General features: G+C 39.9%; 3 protein-coding genes across 6 annotated transcripts; 2 read left to right on the plus strand and 1 right to left on the minus strand.

Annotated features, from left to right (window-relative positions):
- The first annotated feature begins 1,261 nt into the window (after positions 1-1,261).
- epoa (erythropoietin a) lies at positions 1,262-7,618 on the plus strand. Of its 2 annotated transcripts, none has more exons than XM_029455160.1 (5): positions 1,262-1,388; positions 4,855-4,985; positions 5,139-5,225; positions 5,475-5,639; positions 6,117-7,609. In XM_029455160.1, the coding sequence occupies exons 1-5, from the start codon at positions 1,277-1,279 to the stop codon at positions 6,267-6,269; spliced, it is 648 nt and encodes a 215-aa protein (XP_029311020.1). In that variant the 5' UTR covers positions 1,262-1,276; the 3' UTR covers positions 6,270-7,609. The 2 variants fall into 2 exon arrangements, with proteins under 2 accessions (XP_029311020.1, XP_029311021.1); XM_029455161.1 differs by lacking the exon at positions 1,262-1,388 and adding an exon at positions 1,410-1,803 and having other exon boundaries at positions 6,117-7,618.
- Positions 7,619-7,652: 34 nt separating this feature from the next.
- Positions 7,653-10,212, minus strand: pop7 (POP7 homolog, ribonuclease P/MRP subunit). The gene is made up of 2 exons (XM_029455162.1): positions 10,025-10,212; positions 7,653-8,918 (listed from the first exon to the last, which is right to left on the minus strand). The coding sequence occupies exon 2, from the start codon at positions 8,872-8,874 to the stop codon at positions 8,419-8,421; it is 456 nt and encodes a 151-aa protein (XP_029311022.1). The 5' UTR covers positions 8,875-8,918; positions 10,025-10,212; the 3' UTR covers positions 7,653-8,418.
- Positions 10,213-11,959: 1,747 nt separating this feature from the next.
- Positions 11,960-21,428, plus strand: LOC115023890 (up-regulator of cell proliferation-like). 3 transcript variants are annotated; one of them, XM_029455228.1, is made up of 4 exons: positions 11,960-12,041; positions 14,004-14,064; positions 14,182-14,272; positions 16,292-21,428. In XM_029455228.1, exons 2-4 carry the CDS (start codon positions 14,059-14,061, stop codon positions 21,010-21,012), a joined length of 4,818 nt encoding a protein of 1,605 aa, XP_029311088.1. In that variant the 5' UTR covers positions 11,960-12,041; positions 14,004-14,058; the 3' UTR covers positions 21,013-21,428. The 3 variants fall into 3 exon arrangements, with proteins under 3 accessions (XP_029311088.1, XP_029311090.1, XP_029311089.1); XM_029455230.1 differs by having other exon boundaries at positions 14,182-14,266; XM_029455229.1 differs by having other exon boundaries at positions 11,986-12,120.
- Positions 21,429-22,440: the final 1,012 nt, after the last annotated feature.

The following is a 22,440-nucleotide window of genomic DNA, read 5'->3' on the forward strand; positions in this document are numbered from 1 at the left end:
TCCCGGATTTGCTGCTTAATGTCAAATATAAATACTGACCATTTGTAAACACTGGGTTCACTCGGCTGTCATTCCCCACAAATTGAAGGAGGAGATATCCACTTCTGACCAGGTGGAACCTGGACAATTATTTTGAAGCTGTTACTCTAAGGTCAACTAGTTACATAGTGTTGCTTTAACCGAAATGATCATACAAAGTAGTAATCAGGAACTGTCATAACTAAAATGTAATTTAGATGCACACAAGGAACTTCTGGAACTTCACACACAAAACAGCACAAGCTGTCTCTGTCTCTTACTGCAGGATCGATGCAGTCTTAACAAGGTGCAGGCTTTACTCAAGCAGCACAGTTAACAACTGTCCAATCCCCTGCTCCCACAAGCAGTGAGGTCACTCTCTGGCTTTGCCTTCCTCACATTATGATAAGACCGGTTGATTATTAAAGATTGGAAATTAAAATCTGTCTATCAGTTTTTGTTTCAGTACTACAGCACTTGCAATCACACCATTCCCTCATCTGTGTCAATGAGTTCAACAGGTCCGTGTAGTTTAACAGACTTTTCCATTAACTACAACATACATCTACTTTATTTACTCTATAACAGCACGTGCTATTAGTTCATCTACCTCACCCTGAGAATTTTTGTGGAGGATGTTGGAGGATGTGTGTCACTGTGGGAAAGGGGGGGTTACAAAGTTATAGCCTATGCATTGTGTGCAATGTGCGACGACTATTATGTGGGTGCTGATCTGCTGCGATTAACGTAGCCTACATTTCTTATGTCAAAGTCAAATTTCAGATTTTGAAAAAAAAGTTCGATTTACTCAAAGCTTGATTTCTGTGTGGCATCCTTTGACCACTGTGGTCTCTGAATGTGTCCTGGCATGTGGCAGATACGCAGTGAGAGTCCTATATTTAAAACGTAATGCTTTTGGGAACAAGGACTAAAGAGCTCATTTGATATCTAATTTCCATATCTGCACAATCAGTGTTTTTGAAAATATACTAGGTCACTGTAATGACTGTTTCTAAAAATCATCCGAACAATGGGTGGGAAGTCTCCCCACGTCTTTTTTTCAGACATTATTTACTTATTAGCCCCAACGTTTTATAAACAGGGATAGACTATTATTTGGATAACAATGAAAGAAAACATTTTTGCCTTAAGGGAGGAGGTAGTTTAGATTGTCACAGAAACAATGCAACTTATTTTCAAAGTCATCAATAAAAAATCAAACAGGATCAGTTTTTAGAAACACCTACCGGATAAGTGCATGAGATCCACAAAAGAGCTTCGTTTCCAATTAGTGGGCAATAGACGGACTTATGGGCCAAACCGCGAAGACCCTGTGAGGGGCTATGCGGATACCACTATGGAGTTTCCCAGTGAGTTATGGACATCATTTTTCTCTCTCCGTACACCGGCTTTAGTAGTTAGTCTATTTTCACGCTTTACGCAAAGGGAGACTGCATTCACGGGTTGAGGTTTTATCGCTCACCGTTGTGCGTAAAAAGGCGCGTCCTCGTCCTTGCTGGCTCTCACGTTATCACTATATCCTTAGGGGAGGCAAATAAAAGGTTTTGCCAAAGCCCAACAGTGATGCAAAGTCTGGTAGGTGACTGTTCTCACCAACAGTGCACATGGTTTTGACACGGACCCACATGTCACTCGGACTAGCGCTGGGACCTGCGCACTTGGTTGTATGACTTATGTCGTAAAGCTTGTGCATATATATTTCAACACACAATGTTTTTAAAAGATGCGGCACCTGTTTGCGAATGTTGCAGAAAACGGGTAGAGGTAAGAACGCCTGTAATATTATAGTAATGTGTGTTGCTTTGTGTGCATTGCCTGTGTACTGCATTGGTCTATATGCTCAGTATTTTCGAACACGTTTATCACTCATGATATTTACGTGCAGCTATTCAGTATTAGATATCCTATATGTGTGTGCGTGAATACTGAATCTTGAGATAATTTAAAGCCTCTGGAGGTCTGGGTTTCTTTTCCTCAAAGTTGTCCTGTGAATTGTGCCAAACTCCACATTCTACATGTTCTAAGTCCTATTTCTGGAGGAGTCAGGATTGTATGTATTCAGCACAGTTCCTGGGGATAGATTGTGTAATGCCACTTTCTAGAAAGCTGCTTTACATCAGGCTTTATTGCTTAACCATAATTGTCTCAATAGCCATAAATCACTTCAGCTATAAAGAAATCACTTCCTAATGAAGCCAACTTACTGTCAGGTGATAGACATTGAACAAGCCGATGCAAAGCATCATGCTGATCCTGAACCTTACAGAGTTGAGCAAGACACTTACTCTGCTGGAAAGATGCATCGTTTCCTGTTACTGTAAGCCACTGCAGATACAATGGTCTCGTGAGGGGTGGCTGAGTATTGACCCATTTCTTTTCTGTCTTGTTCACTGGGAAAAAAAACATCATCAGTCATCATTCTCTAGCATGACACAGCAGACTGGAGTCAAGGGAACTGAATGCGAAAGCTGAATATGCAGTTTTTGGCTCAGTCGTCACATACTTCTGTCAGAAGAAAAGAGCAAATGGTTTTCAAAAGCTGACATCTATAAGAGATCCCAGCGAAGCCAGTGAGGAAATGATGTCACACACGTTACATCTGATAGCTACTTATTCACACCGCTGCCCTTTGTCATGGGGAAGACCCATTCAAAATTGAAAGGAGTGCACAGAGCATTCAAAAGCAACCGTCCCAAACCTGAGATGCACTTTAAATAGTATTGCTTATCAGCCCTCTGTGACATTTAACCATTAGCACCACATCCAGTTGCTTTAAATTGCTGAGCTATTTCTGTGCACCTGTTTGATGTGAATTAGTTAAAATAGCACATTTGAAAGAAGCCATCTTTCTAAAAACGTCTGTCGCAAACCCGACGTGAAGCGTGCCATTATCCAAAGCATGGCCACTTGACTACTGCTTCAAATTTAAAATAGTAACATTTGTTTTGGCAGCTGGTGATGGCAGAGAAAGGTGTTAACTTTTAGTTTGGCCACAGTCCTGCACTGTAAATTCCACCAGAATGTAAAGAGGGAGTGTGTGTATGTTTGTGTGTGTGTGTGTGTGTGTGTGTGTGTGTGTGTGTGTGTGTGTGTGTGTGTGTGTGTGTGTGTGTGTGTGTGTGTGTGTGTGTGTGTATATACAGTTTAGATTGATGCATTCTCACGTAGGCAATGGCGGAGATCGCACATACTTATTTAAAGTTATTTAAAGTGACCGTCTTTTAGAAAGTGTATGGAAATAAGGCTGTTAGCTTGTCTGTGCAGACATCACTTCACCTCTGGTTGGCACATGATAAAGAAAACGTACTGGCGTCTAAGTAAAGCGGAGCAGCTACTCAACAGCCAACATGATGAAAACATGCCCAGTGTGGATTTATATCATATTTGATGTATGCATGTTCATTCGACAGTCTGCTGATTATACTATTGATCTCGTAAAGGACCAGTTCTAATTTTCTACTAGTAACTTAATGCTGTTTCTTATTATCCCTCAGTGGTAGCAAACCTGCAACATTAGTGTAACCCGTTTTGCCGTTCAGCACAATTTGCGCTCGTTATCTGTGAGAACTTCTGGGAATCGTGCGTGTTTCCGACCTGTCTGCCAGGGAAGATCGTCTGTAATTATATCATCCTTCTGCGTCACACATCCAGGCTGCTGTGAAAGAGTGCATTCAGCATGTAATACAGAGGAACTGGATGCCCACATGACCCACAGCAGTAGAACTCTCATTGCCAAGTCTATCGTAAGAGTTCAGAGTTCAGCGCCCTCTCTGGATGTTACAGGTTCTTTTCATGGTCATTGAGAAAGGTTTGGGCGTCATTTGTGCTGACTAATGGCCTGTTAGCGTCATTTTGTGCATTGTCATGATTTGGTTTTGGCTGACTAGCTCTCTTTTCTACTGTCTTTACCGGGGAAAATAATCTCACATGGTTCAGATCTAAAGATTCAAAGGCTTTATTGTCAAATGCACAAAAGCTACAGAGTAGTTAATGGCAATAGGATTAATTCATAAAATGAAATCAAGTAATAAAGTTAGAACATAATGCATTAAAAATAGTGCAAGTAAAATGCAGGAATAAGTAGAATATATACATTTAAAATAGAAGATAAATACATTTTTAAATACTGTATACTGTAATAATGTATAAATATTTAGATATGAGTCCATGTCTGAGTCATGAGTCCGCGTGTCATCATGATGTCGTTGATGATGATGGGGGCGTGTCTGTTTGCTCTGTGAGCAAACTGCAGAGAGTGCAGTGAGTCAAAGAGGAAGGAGGTGATGTTGGTTTTGAGTAACCGCTCAAAGCGTTTCATAATGATGGAGTTGAGTGGTAGTCGTTCAGGCAGAGGCTTTCTGTCTTTTTGGGGACAGGAACGATGGTGGACTGTCCATAACATGTGCCATAACATGTGCGGACTACAGACTGGAGCAGAGAGCGTGGACACGTCGGCCAGCTGAACTGCTCATACCTTGAGAGCACGGCAGGGGATGCCGCCAGGTCCAGGAGCCTTGTGTGGGTTCATCCTTCTGAGAAGGATTTGCACACATCTGTTCTGGTTAAAACCAGTGGGCAGGGATCCTCAGCCAAGAACAAGAACACATGTAGTATACAACTAAAAAAAGATATTATAGTTAAATGAGGCTGGTTCGGCAGGATAACGGATTTCATGAAAATAGGTGGAAGGGTAAAGCAAGAGGAAGAACACTTATGGAAACGGCCTTGATGGAGGTCTGCGCTCTCCGAGTGTCCTTCTAGTTCTCATGCTCTTTTCTCCTTTGAATGACTGTATTTGTGTGTCCGTTGTGGCAGGACTGCTTACCTTGCTGTTGATGGTGATGGAGTTGAGCCGGCCAGGCCTTTCGTCCCCACTGAGGCCAATCTGTGACCTGAGGGTCCTGAACCATTTCATTAAGGAAGCACAAGATGCAGAAGTCGCTATGGTGAGAGGAAAATGTATGCATGCACTCAGATGTAAGAGCAGACGAAGCTTGCTGGAGAGATATTGTGGTCCAGGAATCTCCCGCACTGATCATTTGTGCATTGGATAAAAATACCTTAAAAACACTAACATTATTACTTTCTTGTTTTCTTAGAAGTCATGTAGAGAAGGCTGTAGCCTGTCAGAGGCCGTCACTGTTCCACAAACCAGAGTCGACTTTGATGTCTGGGAGAAGAAAAATGTAAGTAACCACAGAAAACAGCCGAATACAGGTTTATATCAGCTATAAAGTGTAATGCAAGTCTTTTTTGTAGACAATCATTTAACAACAAACATCCTCTTCATACTTGAAGGATATTTGTAGATGTTCTTTGCTTTAAGCTTTTTTTAGGCAGTTTATTTGCAATGGAAGAGTAAATGACCTGCTTTGTTTGTTCCGTATCGCTTCCATAGACTCTTAAACTCTTGCCCTCTTTCTTTTTTTGGCAAGGGATTAGAGCAAGCCCAGGAGGTGCAGTCTGGCTTGTGGCTCTTACAACAGGCCCTCGGCTTGCTACGGACCTCAGTCACCAACACAGCTCTGCACAGTCACATAGATAACTCCGTCAGAAACCTGCTCAGCATCAATGCTGTGCTGCGTAGCCTCAACATCCAGGTGAGTTACAGCAGGTGGAGCAAAACAACATGTTTACTGGGAGTCTTTCATTTTGAAATCATCAAACAAAAGGTTGGATTTCTGTTGGGGAAATGCAGCAGCAAGATTTTTAACCAACTATTTCCTTGGTTAATATTTCTGCTTAGCACCCAACACAGGTCCGTATTTTTACAAACGTTTGCTGGATTCGTTCTGATCCCATAGATGTGCATATAAACAGGCCAAACTTCCCTTTTATGTAATCATGGAGCAAACACTTCAATAAGACTTATCCATCTAAACTCATTTAAGAGGACAAATGGCCAAGGTAAATACATCCAATGTGCCTCCTTAAGTGGTCATACTTGAGCTCATTGTGTGTTTCTTGGAATGAAATAATGATATTTTCTCTGGTAATAGAGAAACTGAGGCCTGTCATGGGACATTCTGTAGAAAAAAGTAAGAACAAGAGCAACAGGTTCTTGTATTGTCTTTCAGGAATATACCCCGCCAGCAAGTGCAGCGGGGCTTGAAGGAACATGGAGGGTGTCCTCTGCAACAGATTTGCTTCAAGTCCACGTCAACTTCCTGCGAGGCAAAGTGCGTCTCCTTCTTTTGGATGCACAGGCTTGCCACCAAGATGTCAGCTGATCTCCCTACTCCAGGCGAAGCGAATTTGTGTTTACGAAGGCAAGAGGAGGGACTCGACACTGTTGACCTGCACGCTGGCTGCTGGAAGCAGAGAGAAAGTGGAAAGAGAGAAAGATGCAGCTGTCCTCACATAAGGGGAAGAAGCTGAAAGGAGAGGACAGTCCCAGCTAGGCTTTGGATGGACAGGAAGATGATGCACCTTAGAATGTAGATGTGAAACATAGACATGGTGAAGCACACACTGACCACAATGAGGCCTATGGGAAGCACTGCTCCAATAGCTGTTCTACTGGCACTATCTTGCACTTTGTGTGTGGATGTACTTTTGTTTGTGCGAGTTGAGACTGCAAGTTTAAATCTGTGTTTGTGTGCATGTTCCCTGTGTTTTTTCTACCCCTACACTCACCTCTTTATAGTAAATTGTGGAGCGAAACACCCAGAAAATATTGATTGCACCTGGAAAGGTTGCAACAGGGCCTCCATTTCCAATACGACTGCAAAAAGGCCAAAACAAATAAGGCCTCCAGTACAAGCCTTTACCTTGTTTCAACTCTGCCTCACATTAGTCTCTACTCTTGGATTTGTTTTTTGTTGCAACAAATATTTCTATGTATTTGTAAAAGTTGTGCGATAACTATTTATACAGATTTTCTACTTTTAAACTCGTCTTTGTATTTTTTAGTGTCTTAATATTTTAGTAGAGCTGTCATTGCCTTGCTCTCTTGTGTAACACTGGACACAATTTCAAAGCTTTGTTGACAATATTTGCAATAGCACGCTGCTGTCTTCCTTTTTTTTTTGTTAAATAAAGATTGTAAGTAGCTGCCTAGCTGTTCACATCGTATGTCCCTTCCCACAGAATGAAGGATTAAAGAGTTGAAGCGGAGGTTCAGTTACAGTGGACGAGGCAGCAAGAGGTCGGCTGGTTGGAGTTACATGAGAACTGTGAAGCTGATTTGTTATCTGTGTTTTTGTTGCTGCCTCACTAACACTCAGCCAGTCTTGACACATTGAAAGCCAGACTGTCCGGAAAAATGCTGTTTGGCTTTTACAATTAACATCATGTGAGGCTGCGATTGCAAATAGTTTTCCAGAATCTGACGTAAGCTCCGTTTCTTGTTCGTCATCAAACTGCAGGCATGCAATTAGTTAGCCCTGGGAACTTGAGGCTTTGTATAAAATTGATGCACAACTCTTTCAGACCGGTTAAGTGTTCTTCCTTGTTTTTAAATGTTGTTGTGCAAGTGCAAAAGGATGTTTGTACATGTTTTCTTTCCTGTTATTTTTGTGTTGATTTGTCCCATCACTGTATAATTTGCTATTTAAATACAAAATATTATTCTTGGATAAAGAAAGGATAGATGGAAACACAACAAGGGGAAGTTTGTCCATTTCATTCATTATCTTTATCTACAGGTCAGTGGAGTTAACAAGTAAGCCTCTGCGTTTCAGATGCTGAATACAAACTGCTGTCACAGACCTTAATGGGCTTAAATGAAATGCATTCATTTAATCCTGATCAAGTATTCCTGTCGTTGATGCAGAGCCGAGAGTTAAAGATATATTACAGCAAATCATATTCTTTTATCAAGAGATAATATACATCGTCTTCCTGAAAACAATGAAATAGATTGACTACTGACATCTAGTGGACATTTATTCCAACAACACCTGCTTGAAATTCAAACTTAGAATGCCTCAGGTTTTCTAATTATTTGTATCTTTAAAAAACAACAACAACATACAGACATGGAACTAAACACTTGGTTGGACCTTTAAATTAAAGACACTTGTACGTTTACATTTGGCACAGCCATGTCGACAAGTATTAAATTAAATTGAGGTTTCACCTGGCAAACACCATTGTTGCTTAAAGACATGCACAATGAATAAAAAAAGGAACAGCAACAAAACGACAAAAGAGTATACTCAGTCAACTAAGGTTGTCCAAACTGGAGCATCCCAACACAGTTTACTGATTGTACAGTCAACACACTGTATGTATGCTCCATTCTGCAGTCCTCAGCTGCTGTCGTCAAAGATCTCCACACACAGACAAACAATGTTATATCCGTCTACTGGTTTATGAGGGAACAAATAGGATTTGAAGACTCACAGAGAACCTCTGCTTAACGCCCCTCTATTCAGCTCACTGGGGGTCAGGGTAGAAAACCTTAATATGAATGGCTGAGTTGTTGCGTGTACGCGTCATGGGCTCCCCGGCCTCATCAGGATCTTCAGGCTCCAGGTCGTCCACAAGCTCCACTGTGGAGGTGTTGGCTGCCAGCTGCAGCACCCCCTGGCTGCCGGCCTGCAGCTGAAGGGCGATGTTGATAGCCCTGTTGATGGCCAGGCCGAGGCCGTGGACACAGATCTCCCTGTGACCCCCACCTTCCAACAGCTTCTGACAGCGTGCCAGCTGAGCCCGGAAGTCAGTCTTCATGTTGACGTAAACATCGTTCCGTCTCTTTGGGAGTTTCCGGGGGAGGCGCTTCCTAAGGGTGTACTCCACTGGGTCCATCTCTACTGCCGGAGATGTGGAGTCAGTGTGCACTGGGGCTGTCTGAGGGATAGAGGACATTCCTGGGTTGCGTGGATCAGTCATGTTTCTCAGTGTGCTATGGCAACAGCTTGGGCCAACTGAGGAAGCTGGGGGTTGGAAAGTTAGTAAACAGAAGTTGATGAAACGTGGTCATGTTACATGATACCTTCCAGCAAACAAACAAACCAACTATTGCATGCTATTCTGGCTGCAACTAACAATTATTTGTATTATCTCCTAATCTGCTCATTTATTATTATGTTTTCTGATAATCATTGGTCTATAAAATGTGAGTAAATAATTCCCAAATTCAGTTCTTTCCCCAAGCCCTTCAAAATATCTTCAACATCAGTAGTCCACATCCCAGAAATACTGAACTAAATATCCCATAAAATAAATAAAAGCAACAAATCCTCATAATTCAGAAACTTTAAACTAGGTAATATTTTGTTTTCATTGATTATCTTACAGCATAGATGCTGATTCATTTTCTATCACTTGCTCACAAGTTTCAGCTCAACAAAATAGATCCTGCAGTAATTATTCTGAGATGACTACAGTAAAAATGCAACTGAAAATCGATTAATCGACCAACAGAAAGTAGTCATGTTAAAATGCCTAAACATTGTTGGTGACATCACCTTAGGCTTTAGGTAATGGTGATGAAAATAACCGTTAGTTAATGCACTATACTAAAAGGTACATTACTGGCTAAATACAAAAACTGTAACATAAAAATAGCATACAAACGTCCCAACACCGTTAACGGAATGAATTTATATTCGTTATAACGTTAGTTCTCCCGGTAAGAAAACAACTGGAGAGACACGGGCTAGTTAAACAGCCACATTTGAGACATTCGGTCACACAGCGTTCCCCATGCAAACCTTGTGGAAAACATCACAACGTTGTTTTTAGCCTATTATAAAGCAGCAGGCTGCACTTTCAAGTTTATATTGGTGAACTCATAAATGTTTCCTGTCTTACTGGAGTGGTATAATGTTTCCTCGGACAAAACCAACATTTTAATTTCATAAATACCCTATGTGACTGAATCTCGTATGTGCCGAGGTCACGAATGGGTCTAGTCAAACGTTATCTAGCTAATGCTACCGAGCCCAAAAGCAGTGGGTGGGCTAAGCTAGTTAGCCGTGTAATTTACGGTGACACGTCAATACTTTGAGTAAACCATCCACGCGATGAGCACGCTTACCTTCAGAAGATAATTTCAAGTAAGAAACCTTATCTCTTCGCTAACGTCTGAGATACTTGCATTGCTGTACAGCAGCATTCGCTTTAACCAAACTAGCATTAAGCTAACCGTTTATTTTCTACGTGCCCCGGAAGTAATAACGTTTTCTCACTGCCGCGGGCATTTTACTGAAACAGCAGTCACACTGCAGCACAGGCAGCCTGTAATTGTAAAATCCCTCGTGAAAAATTGTACTATTATCTCATAATAATCCTTTAAAGAAATAAATAGTAAAAATCCCGTAAGATATTTAAAAGAAGGATTTATCTGTTTGTATTCTGCCAGATATCAAATATAACTAGTGTGAAGTAAATAAACTCCTGATTGTATTGTGTCACATTTAATGATTATCACATGTACTCGTCCACCTCAATCAAAATGTATTATGTATTGTGTCACATTTAATGATTATCACATGTACTCGTCCACCTCAATCAAAATGTATTTTTGCACAACATGTATTTCTGCACAAATGTATAATGAGCACTATATTAGTTATGAATGTGAAGCACTGTAGGTTCTCTTCAAAGAGTTTCAGGTCTACCTCCATCTAGTCACAACAAGACGGCCCACCAAGGGGCATAACCGCGCCAACATGGACCAATGAGGGACGACGACACCCTTCTGTAGAGAATATAGCAAAAATGTTTATGATGTTTTTGTACCACTTTCACTTTTACCAACAGACAGCTAACTGGCTCTTTATTGATTCGGACTGTGGACTTGGTGTGTGAAAGTGTCCTCGGCTGAGGGTATTTTTGAAATGCTGTCATCATCACTTTAAATAAATAAGTATCTTGATCAACTAGAAGTTTACTGGATTCATTTGAAAGACAATCACAGCGCCCTTTGGGCTTCAAAACCCAACACTAGCAACGTATAATAAGATGAATAGATAATGGAAACCGACAGCTCTTAAAAAGCTAAATTAATGTACATAATTTAGCTCATTAAATCACAACTTGTCAATTGAAAGAATGTTACTTTCATATACCAGAATGTTCCATTTATCCACACTTGCATTGTTTTACCATCATTTCCAACTTTCCTTTTCTAAAGGTGACTGAAATGCAGATCTCTTTGTATTAAAATTTGAATTTCCTAAAACTACTGAGAACATGCGGTCAGGTGAGATTGTAGGAGCGGTGTGAGGAATGTTCAAATAAGATGCACAGCCGCTTCTTCATAATCAAAGAAAATTAAGTTTAAAACTCAATCATAGAATTCAAAAAGCCGAGTTACACAACAGGTATCTTCCATTTGCAGGCGTGCAAGTATGCAATGGTTTATGATTCACTGATTCTGTACTGGAAAATATGTTTTTCTGAGGAAATAAAGAGGAATCAGACTGGTGGAAGAAAAACATGAAACATTTGTTCTGTGACTTTAATTAATTAATTAATTAGTTTTGAAAGTCACATAATCGTTTCAAAACAGCCGATCACTCAATTGACACTTTTACAGATGCAATTTATTGTTGTAAACTTGTTCAAAAATAAGCTTATGAAAATAAGCACATATTTATTTCATATATTGCTTTCTTAGATCCCAATACTTTAATAAAATGTGTGCTTGTGCATGTGAGACAATGAGCAAGTGTTTGCCCTTTTTAATGGAATGTCAATGTAAAAAAGTGACCTTGAATTTAATCCTGAATTTTACCTTTGTATTTAATTTTATTGGGAAAATGTGCAATCAACATTGTGTGATTGTAACAAACTGTGTCTTGATTCTGCAAAACAACAGAAAAAACTATTTTGTGCATGAAGCCATCTGAGGTGGATTTTATGAAGTTCTTTGATTCAATTTACTGTAAACAGGATCTTCGTTTCCAAGAAACCACATGATCAACAAACCGAAATTGAAAGTAGCTTCACCCAGCAGCATAAAAGGAAATGTCTGCACTTCAGGGCTGCATTGGAGGAGAAGACACGTGGCTAAAAGAATGCAATTTGACCATGGGCACATCTCGACAAAGGTGGGTTTCTATATGCTATTGTTTTGCAAGTGATTTTTCAGTTAGGCTATGTGTCTGATGGGAGAACTTGAAAAATTAGGTGAGCAATTTAGCTACTCTATAAATAACAGATTAATAATGTAATATCTAAGCTTTCATTGATTTGTGCATCTATGCCTTGAAAAAAGTAGCCTAAACATAAAGAAGTAAAAACTCCTCTGTTCTAATTGGCTTTATTGATGCCTCTAAGGCTTTTGATTGAGTAAATCAGGGCGTGCCTGCTTGTGAAATGGGGCCTTAGGAGTGTACTTTCAACAGCTCTCTTTAACGTGTACATGAATGATTTGTCAGACCAACTAAGAGGCTGTATAACAGTATTACAGATAACAGATTGGAAACATCCTGATAAACCATCAGATAGTATGCCGACTATCCTAGCAGTGCTGGGTTTCAACAATAATTAAACTGACTATATGCTCCAAGTATGGGGTCAAATATTATATATCATGATATGTAGAACAAAAAACCTGCACTTTCCAGATTTCTATCTACATCTTATCTTCCTATAATGACACTATAATGTACTATAATATCACTTAAAAACACAGGTGGGTGGTGCAAGCAAATTGTTTTGTAATACAGCAGCCAACTATTGAGAAATGTAATGTACACATTTATTTGTCGACTGAATGATTCTTAGAACGCCAATATCGTGCTGCTATCAAATCCTAGTTTTAGTCTCGTACCATACCAGTCACCCTTTAAATCCTTTATGTGCATTTATTTGGCTTCTATAAACCGTTAAAAACTTTTTTGGGGGGAGGGGGGGTGCAACAGGGGCCAGTGCCCCTGTGACACTGAGCCTGGACCAACCTGTGCCCCCCTCCGAACGAAGATTGTACAATATTAAAAAGTACTGATTTTATTGGAACGATCCAGGCAGGGGCGGAACTTAATTTTGATATGTACACCATGCGGCCAATCACATGCAGACGAGGACAGACTAGGATCATACCATTTTGTGAAAAAAGGAAGGGGGGCAGACGCTCCAAAGACATCGAGTGTAGTGGTACAGGCCAGGTACACACAGAGCGACAGAGAGCCGGATTTAAATGCAACAGGTCGGGAGAAAGTGAAGAAATGAGCGAAAACATTTATCTAAAGTGTCATAATGTTAAGACTGGCCTTTATTTATTTTATTTGTTTGTTGTGGTTCTGTGTTAAGTTGTCCATTTAAAGGATTGATTAAATGTTAAACAATAGTAACTGTGTTTTATTTTTAATGACAAAAATGCATTAAAAATAAGGCTTTTATGAAAACACTGAATGAAAAATTGCTGACCAACACACAAACTATTTATAATTGCTATATTAGGGTAAGATAGAAGGCTCCGAGTGATACTAAATGAAGAGCCATTTGGGAGCCGTAAGAGCCGGCTCTTCTAAGAAAGCCGAGTCAAAAGAGCCGAATCTTTGAAAAGAGCCGGACCTCCCATCACTAGTATGAACAGTCTGACTCGTTACAATGGGAACCTAAATACAAACACGCATGCCACGCTCACACAACGTGTCCAGTGTAAAAAGGGCCTGGCCATGGAGAGAAAATGACAACGCTGATAACATGAATGATCAGGAACAGGAACATACCAATCATGGTATTGTTTTTGTTGTGCTTTATTATTTATACTTAACTAAAAATATTTAATGCTTGAACACTGCTTCGTCTCTTTTGTCCCAAGTAGAATGTACCTCGGGTTGAATGTGCCCCTCTGACAAAACAATTGGCCCCAGCCAGGCCCCCCTAGTGATATTGGTCTAGAACCGCCACTGCTAATGTCTTAGTTAGAATTAAAAATGTTTCCTGTTTACACAACACAATGTAATGCAGTAGAATAGGCTGCATGGTATTTTAAATGTTGTGGGTTATTTTTATCACTATAGTCTATGAGGGAATAAAGCCTTATTATCTTTTATTACTTTCAGGGAAAAGCTTTTTGAATAATCTGGAGCACGTTTGGGGTGACTGAGAGTACCCACAATGGAGGTAAACATCTAGTTTGTACATCTTCAAAAGATACATAAAATACAATGGAAATACTGTTGTATGATCTGTGTATGGGATAGTGATTAATTTCATATTCTATTTTCCTCACTTATCAAGGGAATCAGTGATGAGGAAGCAGAGGACACTCCATCGACACCATTGTCTGACAGCAAAGGGGACAGTCAACAGACTGATACACGTGGTAAAGGTCAGCTTTATACAATCTATTGTTCAGCAGAAAGGCAATAAATACAGTATATAAGTGTCTTAGTATCAGCTTTTATACTATATTAAAAATGCTTAACTTTTGAATACAATGAAACCTTTCGTTTTCCAATAAATTACAATGAGGATATAAACGTTTATTGTTTAACGTTGTAGAAAAGCTTTGCAAAGGATTCACTGAATGCAATTTGCACCAGTCTATAGAAGTGTTGGTGGAAATTGAACCTTATGTTCAGATAAAGTGCATTCACAAAATATTCATACTCCCTCCTTTTTTCACATTTAGCTATGTTGCAGCCTTATGCTAAATTTTTAAATTATTTTTGCACCTCATTTATCGACACTCAATACAAAGTGAAAACAAGATTTTTTAGAAGTGTTTGCAAATATATAAAAAAATTAAATTAAAATATCACATTAACATAAGTATTCAGATCAGGTTTGATTTTGGCAGTAATTACAACCTCAGGTCTTCTTGGTATGACGCAATAAGCTTTGCACACCGGAATTTGGGAGTTTTCTTCCATTGTTCTCTGCAGATCCTCTCAGGCTCTGTGAGGTTAGAGGGGGCCGTATGTGGAAAGCCATTTTCAAGCCCTTCTAGAGATGTTCTATTGGGTTCAAGTCCTTTCTCTGACTGGGCCACTCAAAGACATTCACAGAGTCATTCCAAAGCCACTACTACGTTGTTTTGGCTGTGTGCTCTGAATCATTGTCCTTTTAGCCCATGTTGAGGTCCTGAGTGCTTTGGACCAGGTTCTCATTAAGGATATCTCTGTACTTTGCCATGACCACTGAAGAACAACCCTATAGCATGATCCTGCCACCAACATGCTTCACTGTTGGTATTGTGCAGGGGAGGAGTGGTGCCTGGTTTCCTCCAGACATCACACTTAGAATTGAGGTTTCCGTGTGTCTTTCACTGAGGAGAGGAGAGGAGGCTTTTGTTTGGCCACTCTGCCACAAAGCCCAGATCGGTTGAGTGTTGCAGTGATGGTTGTCCAGAAAGGTTCTTGGTCTCCTCTTTTACCTAGGCCTTTCTCCCCCGATTGCTCAGTTTGGCCAAGCACTTGTTCCAAACTTCTTCGATTTAAGAACCATGGAGGCCACTTTGATTTTGGGAACCTTCAATGCAGCCATTATTTGTAGCCATCCCCAGATCTGTGCATCAACACAACTGTGTCTTTGAGCTCTGTAGGCAGCTCATTTGACCTCATGTCTGTAGAATTAAGTCCACACATTGTCCAGAGTGTCTTTTTTACATAAGTAGCACACATAAGTAGATTGTTCGTGGTAGAAGCTCTTTCACATACTGGAAATACTATTTGGTTTAGGCGAGGAGTGGCGCCCGGGTAGAGCCTGCCAGAGGCACGACAGGACATGGATTACACCACAGTCACGTAGCCGGCTTGCAATTTGTCTGAAGATTTTGTCGTCGGCCCTTACAGAAAGTTCCTGAATCTCGTCATCTCTCCAGTTGGACAAAATGTTAGACATAATGTCTAGATAATTCCAGGGTTGCAGTGCATGTATACAAGGGGCTTGAGCTAAGTTGTAACAAAGGGTGGGAGTACTTCACTTCCGTCTTTTAAATATATTTTCAAACGTTTCTAAAATACTGTTTTCGATTTGTCGGAATGGAGAGTCGGGTGTAGATTGATGGGATTTTTTTTAAACCATGTTAATGAAAGGCTGCAACATAATACAATGTTAAAAAAGTGAAGGGGTCTGAATACTTTCTGAATACACAGTAACAGTGATCAACAGTGAGTTACTATGTTGCCCCCAAAACCAAAACAAGATATTACTTAATACACACGACAACAAATAATTGTTTTCTGCAAGCCTGTTGATATTTTAGTTTGAATGCAAAGGTAGGATGCATAACATTTCAAGACATTGCAGCATATGTGCATTAAATCATTCTGTGTCAATCGGCAATCCATGTTTTATGGAAACACTTATGATTGATTTAAAATAAGAAACATGTTTGCATCCACAGAGACACAACTGGAGAGCTTTTTGGAGGAACTGGGGTTAAAGCAGAACATCACAGAGAAGCTGTCCCTGAGGACGGTACTGCAGATTGATGAGAAGACCATTAGTGATAAACCTGCCAAGTGTAATTCAGATCTTCCATGGTATTTTCTGAAGAAGCTAATGATGGTTAATGTGACAGCAAGGAATATGAAATGTACATCTGCATGCGAGTCAAACTGTGATGCTGCGTCAGGAGAGTTGGATCTTGATAATCTCGTCACCAGTCTAGATTCAGATGATATGCTAAATCCCCTTGACATAATCACTGCTCTTTTTCTGTGTTCTGATGGTTTCGTACAGCAGGAAATGGCTCTCAAAATGTCTATGTGTCAGTTTTCTGTGCCTCTGTTGCTTCCCAACTGCGACACAAAGCAGTGCACACTCATGCTTTGGGCCCTGAGAGACATTGTTAAAAAGTACAGACCTCAGTCACATTCAGAATCCAAAGGATTTATTGAAGACAGAATTGTTGCCTCTAAACTTCCAATGATATCTTTTGTGAGACTGGGTGAGTGCTCCTTGTCCAAGTCAGAGATCCTCAACAAGCTTCTGAGTAATTCTCAGCAGTACCATGACACCTTTGTTCACCGTGACATGGAGTGTGGTGACAGTCCAAGGAGAATATCCAATGGATTGGCTGAAATGACTTGGTACCTTCCTTGCGGGAACAAAAACATGGATGTCTTCAGTGAGCCAGTAGCTGTAGCTAACCTTCGTGGGGACATTGCTTCATTTGACATACAATTTTCTTTTCTGTGTCAGACATCTGCAGCAGTTTTTGTGTTCTTTGACACTTTGGACTCTGAGTGCGAGCTGCTTACCAACCAACCACACAAGGCACAGATCTTCTTGGTGGGTAACCATCAAAGCAAGGGTTTTAGTTTAGATGCTGTAAAAAAGGTAGCAACCAAGTTGAACTTAAATAACAGCAACATCCTTTTGAAGGCTAAGCACATGAATGATGCAGACTTCATAAAAAAATTGAGGAAAATGGTCAGCAATGTAATTGAACACTCAAAGATGAAGATGGGAATTGAGCAGATGGCTGACATTGCCCATGAACTGGGAATCACTGTTGATGAAGACTCTTCAGAGTGCCAGACTGCCAAGCAAAATGCAGATGCGATCACTGCAGAAATTAAAGCTATCCTGCAATACAAAGAAGCTCAGCTACCATTGCAAGGCCAAATATGGAAGGAACTGACTCGCTTGGAGAAGGAACAATTTCGGCTTCGAAATGTTGGATCTGAGAACATAGAAATGTACAAAAGTGATCTTCAAGTACAGAAAACAAAACTTCGGGAAAAACAGAACTCTTATGACATGTCAAATGCAATGACATGTTTCATAAACGCAATATCAAGCTCAGGGATAGAGAGGCGCTATTTCCTGAAATGGCTGCGAATGAACCTTGATAACCTGTCCCGAGAAACTCTGTCTGACCTCAGGGAGCAGTACAAAAAGAAATGCAAAAACTCTGAGAACAAAGAGGAGATCAAGGAAATTGACAAACAACTTTCCAACTGCTCTCTGGGAACTGAACACTTCTTCCGTGAAATGGGTCAGATCTATCAAGCTTCACTTTCCCTTCCAGAAACAAACCCGTCACGTAAACAATTACAGAACCTCCCCAAACTATGTGCAGAATTGTTGCTTGATGGATTTCCCCTTGAGCTTGTAGACGGAGATGCATCCAACATACCTCTCAGATGGGTGAGTGACGTTCTCTCTCAGCTCAATGACTTGGTGTCTCCTCAGAACAAGATACTGGTAGTCACAGTTCTTGGAGTTCAGAGCACAGGAAAATCCACTCTCCTCAACACCATGTTTGGAGTGCAGTTTGCAGTCAGCAGTGGTCGATGCACTCGAGGTGCCTTTATGTTGCTCATCAGAATCAATGAAGATTTAAAAAAAGAACTCAACTGTGACTTCATGATGATCATTGACACTGAGGGCCTAAAGTCACCAGAGCTTGCACAACTGGACAACAGCCACGAGCATGACAACGAGCTAGCAACACTTGTTGTAGGGTTGAGTGACATCACCATCATCAATATTGCAATGGAGAATTCAATAGAAATGAAGGACATCCTACAAATAGTTGTGCATGCTTTTCTCAGGATGACAGAGGTGGGCAAAACTCCCAAATGTCAGTTTGTTCACCAGAATGTGTCGGATGTTTCAGCCCATGACAAGAACTTACGAGACAGGAAACTGCTCTTGGAACAGTTAAACGAGATGACCCAGGCAGCAGCCAAAATGGAAAAGAAAGAGGAGAACATCAGCTTCACTGATGTGATGGAGTACAATCCAGACACTGGCAACTGGTACATTCCTGGACTGTGGAATGGAAACCCACCAATGGCACCAGTCAATGCAGGGTACAGCGAAGCTGTTTATGAGCTCAAGAAGAACATAATCCACATTTTGGGAAGTTGCAAGTCATCTGCTAATAATATCTTGGAGTTTACAGAGTGGATGAAAAGCCTGTGGAATGCAGTAAAGCATGAAAACTTCATCTTCAGCTTCAGAAACAGCCTGGTGGCTGATGCATACATGAGACTCTGCACAGAATTCAACAAATGGGAATGGAACTTCAAAAAAGAGATGTACACGTGGGTTACAAATAATGAAACAAGAATCTCCAACTTTGGAAAATTTGCTGTGGAATCTGAGACATCTGAACCGGCACAAAGGTCTGAGATATCTGACGTTTCAGAACTTCTCAATGATTTGAAAAGTGAAGCATTGACAGAGCTGTCTGAACGGGAGAAAAAAGTTCTTGAGAATTTGACACAGTACTTCAAGCAGACAGAGGGCCATGTCTATCTCGTTGAAGGGTACAGACAGGAATTTGAAAACAGCGCAAAGAGCCTTCGAAAAGAAATGCAGAACTCTGTGGTTAATCAACTCACAGCAGCAGCTGACACCAAAAAGGGAATGACAGAAATTGATAGAATCAAGGAGAACCACACAAAAGAATTAGAAGGAAGGTTGTGTGGCTTGATTGTTGAATGTCGGAAAAAAAATGTTGAGATGACAGAGAACGAGCTGGACAAAGAATTTGATAAGATGTGGAATAAAATGGTGAACGAACTATCATTTTCTAAGCAAAAGCCCACAAATGTCATTGCAAGGGTGAACCACTACCTGAGAGACAATCTATCTCGTAAGGGGAGTCATGTATGTCAACTATTAAGTGAAAAGAACCTGAAAGATTGTGGACTGGATCCTTTCAAATATTATACAGCAGATGGATATTGTAAAAAACAATTCAAGAAACTGTTCAACATGGAAGATCACGTAAAAACTGTACAACAAATAGCTGACAGCATCATAACTGATTGCACACAGTTTGTGACTGACAAAATGCAAAAAAAGAGCAACTACCATGACACTTACATCCAGGAGATCCTACACATGATTGATAAGAAGATGCAGAACAACAAGAATGTAAAGACAGAGATCGAGTTTGAAGTTTCTCTGAAACAGCACATCTGTGGCAATGCAGCCAGAAGCTTTCAGGAAATGCATGAACATTTCTTACATGTGAATGATCCCTCCACATGTCTTGATGATAACAAAAAGGACTTTTGTAGTGCTTTTAAAGATGCGTTCCAAAAACGAGACCAATGCCAGAAGAAGGCAGAAGAATTCACAAAGCAGTACTTGCTCCCTGCAGTCGAAGACTTTGTCAAACGTTCTCTGGGTCTTGATATCATTGGTGAAATGAAGACATGCGAGCAGTTCAGCACACGGATATTTCTCCAGTATTCAATTTTACTGGATTTGCTCTCAAAAGACGACTTTGGAAAGTATCTTAGCTATATTAGCTCCTATAAGGAGTATGTAAAGGAATGGATACTCAACCAAATAGTGGAACGTTTATCAAAAGACTCTACGATGTTCAAGCTTGAGGACAAACATGTTCAGTCAAGTATCAGGAGCATAAGTGATGCTATCGACAAAGCAAATACAGAGAAGAGTGGCAACTTGAAGACATTTGTTAAAAATGTCTGTCTTGGTACTCCTAAACTGAATATTTCCAAGGATGCTCTGAATGCTTTCTTGATCCTGGAAAATGCTGAGCAGGATCAGGAACAGGAACAGAAGAAACAGGAACAGTTTGCTTACTGGCTCACTGAGTGTGTGAAGGACATCGCAGAAGCTCTTAGAAAGAAATATAAATCAACAAACATCCATGCTAAACTAAAGAATCTTGACAAAAGCCCTCAGAACCAGCTTTTCACCGATCTGATTGGATGTGGTGAACAGTGTCCATTCTGCAAATCGCCTTGTGAGGCAGGAGGAAGCGCCCACAATGTGCACATGGCTTCACTGCATCGGCCACATGGTCTCGGTGAATACAGATGGAGTTTGACAAACAAACTTACAATTGACATATGCTCTTCCTCTGTGGTCAGTGACGTTTGTTTTTGCTGCAATGCTACAAATGGTCAATTTCACCCTTTCAAGGAATACAAAAAGATTTTCCCGGGCTGGAACATTGCTCCAGATGCAAGCCTCCAGGCATCAGACTCCTGGAAATATGTAATGGCAAAGTTCAATGATAAGTTTGCTAAAGAATACAAAGCAGATGCTGCTGATATTCCTGCAACTTGGAAAAGTATCACTCATGAGCAAGCAGTGACAAGTCTCAAAAAGTCATTTCTCCTCAAATGAGAAAGTCCATGTGTTGTGGTCACAGAGGTGCACACCTCCTCAATACATTCATTATCTTCTCATGGATATTTAGATTTTATTTGTGTAATATGATATAGAAAAGAGGCATGTACTAGATACATATATAGCTTACAATAGTAAAATGTAAGAAAGTCACTGCAATTTGTTTTATTTCATTGAATTATCTGATGCAAAATATTTTCTTTTTTTCAGTCTTTATGTGGAATTATCACAATACGAGTTTGTATCTGATTAAGTATGATGTGTGATGTTTTCTAGAAAGTTAGAATCTATGTGTTTTTGTTTCTGTGAAGTATCTGATGCAAAATATTAATAATGACCATATATCACGGAGTGAGCTATTGCTTTTATAAAACGGTGTGCCAAGTGTGGCAATATGAAAGAAAAATACACACTCCAATTTAAATAGTTTTTATTATTAAATAATGATGTTCAAAATAAAATAGTCCCTCCGTTGCCTTCTGCACAAAACATAGTGTGAGATGGTTGCTATGCAACAACACTAACTAGCGCGGTGTTCTGTTGGTTTCGTTTTTTTTCCATTTGGTCTACCTGCTCTTCACGTAGCTCTGCATGTCGTCTTTTAGGGGCTTTTTTCTCTGGAGATAGGCACTGATCAATCCACTCCTCCAGAGTAAAGCGTTGTACGTTTGTTTCTTAACGGACGTAATTTAACAGCTGTAACTGTTGTAGCTTTTTCTCAGACGCGGAGGGATACTGACTTGTTGTGAAAAGTAACTACAATTCTACCTGTGATATACGCTCATGATACCACGGCTAAGAACCAATCAGATTGCTTGATTTGACATGTCCGTTTTATAAATGACAATGTAACATGACATTGTCATTTATTTTACAGATATAAGTGAGTGTAATATTTTCTTTTCTTAACTCAAAATGTGTAATGTCTGTTTTTATTTCAATTAAGTATCTGGTGCCACATATTTAATCAATTATAAGATAATGCAGTCTAATTGTGGTATTGTCAACGTCTATACATGGCAGAAAGTTTGTTTTAAGCAAATTAAGTGATTTCTTTTTATTATTCAGACATCAGAATATCTGTGTATTTGTTTCTGTAAAGTATCTGATTCCACTATTTACATTTTAAACAAAACAAAAAAAACATTCATTCTATATTTGGTATTGTCAACATGTGTACAACACAGAAAGTGATCTTTTTTTAAACTCAGAATGTTCTGTTTTTATTTCTTTCATATTAACATGTTTAATGGAATTAGAAGAACATTGATTCTATATGTGGTAATGTCAATGTGCATGCATTATTTACTTCTGTTAAATGATTCAATAAAGAGACAAATGTATAAAGTGGTTATTGTCTTTAATGTTTAAACTCAAGTATTGGGTTTCTGAATTCTATAAAGACTGGAACAAGCCTAAAGGTGT

This window comes from Cottoperca gobio, chromosome 18 (assembly GCF_900634415.1).
Source record: "Cottoperca gobio chromosome 18, fCotGob3.1, whole genome shotgun sequence".
Taxonomy (NCBI): Eukaryota; Metazoa; Chordata; class Actinopteri; order Perciformes; family Bovichtidae; genus Cottoperca; species Cottoperca gobio.

Bases quoted from the DNA above. Each gene is read 5' to 3' on its own strand.
- pop7 (XM_029455162.1), bottom strand. From the start codon at position 8,874: ATGACTGATCCACGCAACCCAGGAATGTCCTCTATCCCTCAGACAGCC.
- epoa (XM_029455160.1), top strand. From the start codon at position 1,277: ATGAGATCCACAAAAGAGCTTCGTTTCCAATTAGTGGGCAATAGACGG. The intron at 4,986-5,138 runs GTGAGAGGAAAA...TTGTTTTCTTAG, and splicing joins AAGATGCAGAAGTCGCTATG to AAGTCATGTAGAGAAGGCTG. The intron at 5,226-5,474 runs GTAAGTAACCAC...TTTTTTGGCAAG, and splicing joins ATGTCTGGGAGAAGAAAAAT to GGATTAGAGCAAGCCCAGGA.
- LOC115023890 (XM_029455228.1), top strand. The intron at 14,273-16,291 runs GTCAGCTTTATA...TTGCATCCACAG, and splicing joins GACTGATACACGTGGTAAAG to AGACACAACTGGAGAGCTTT.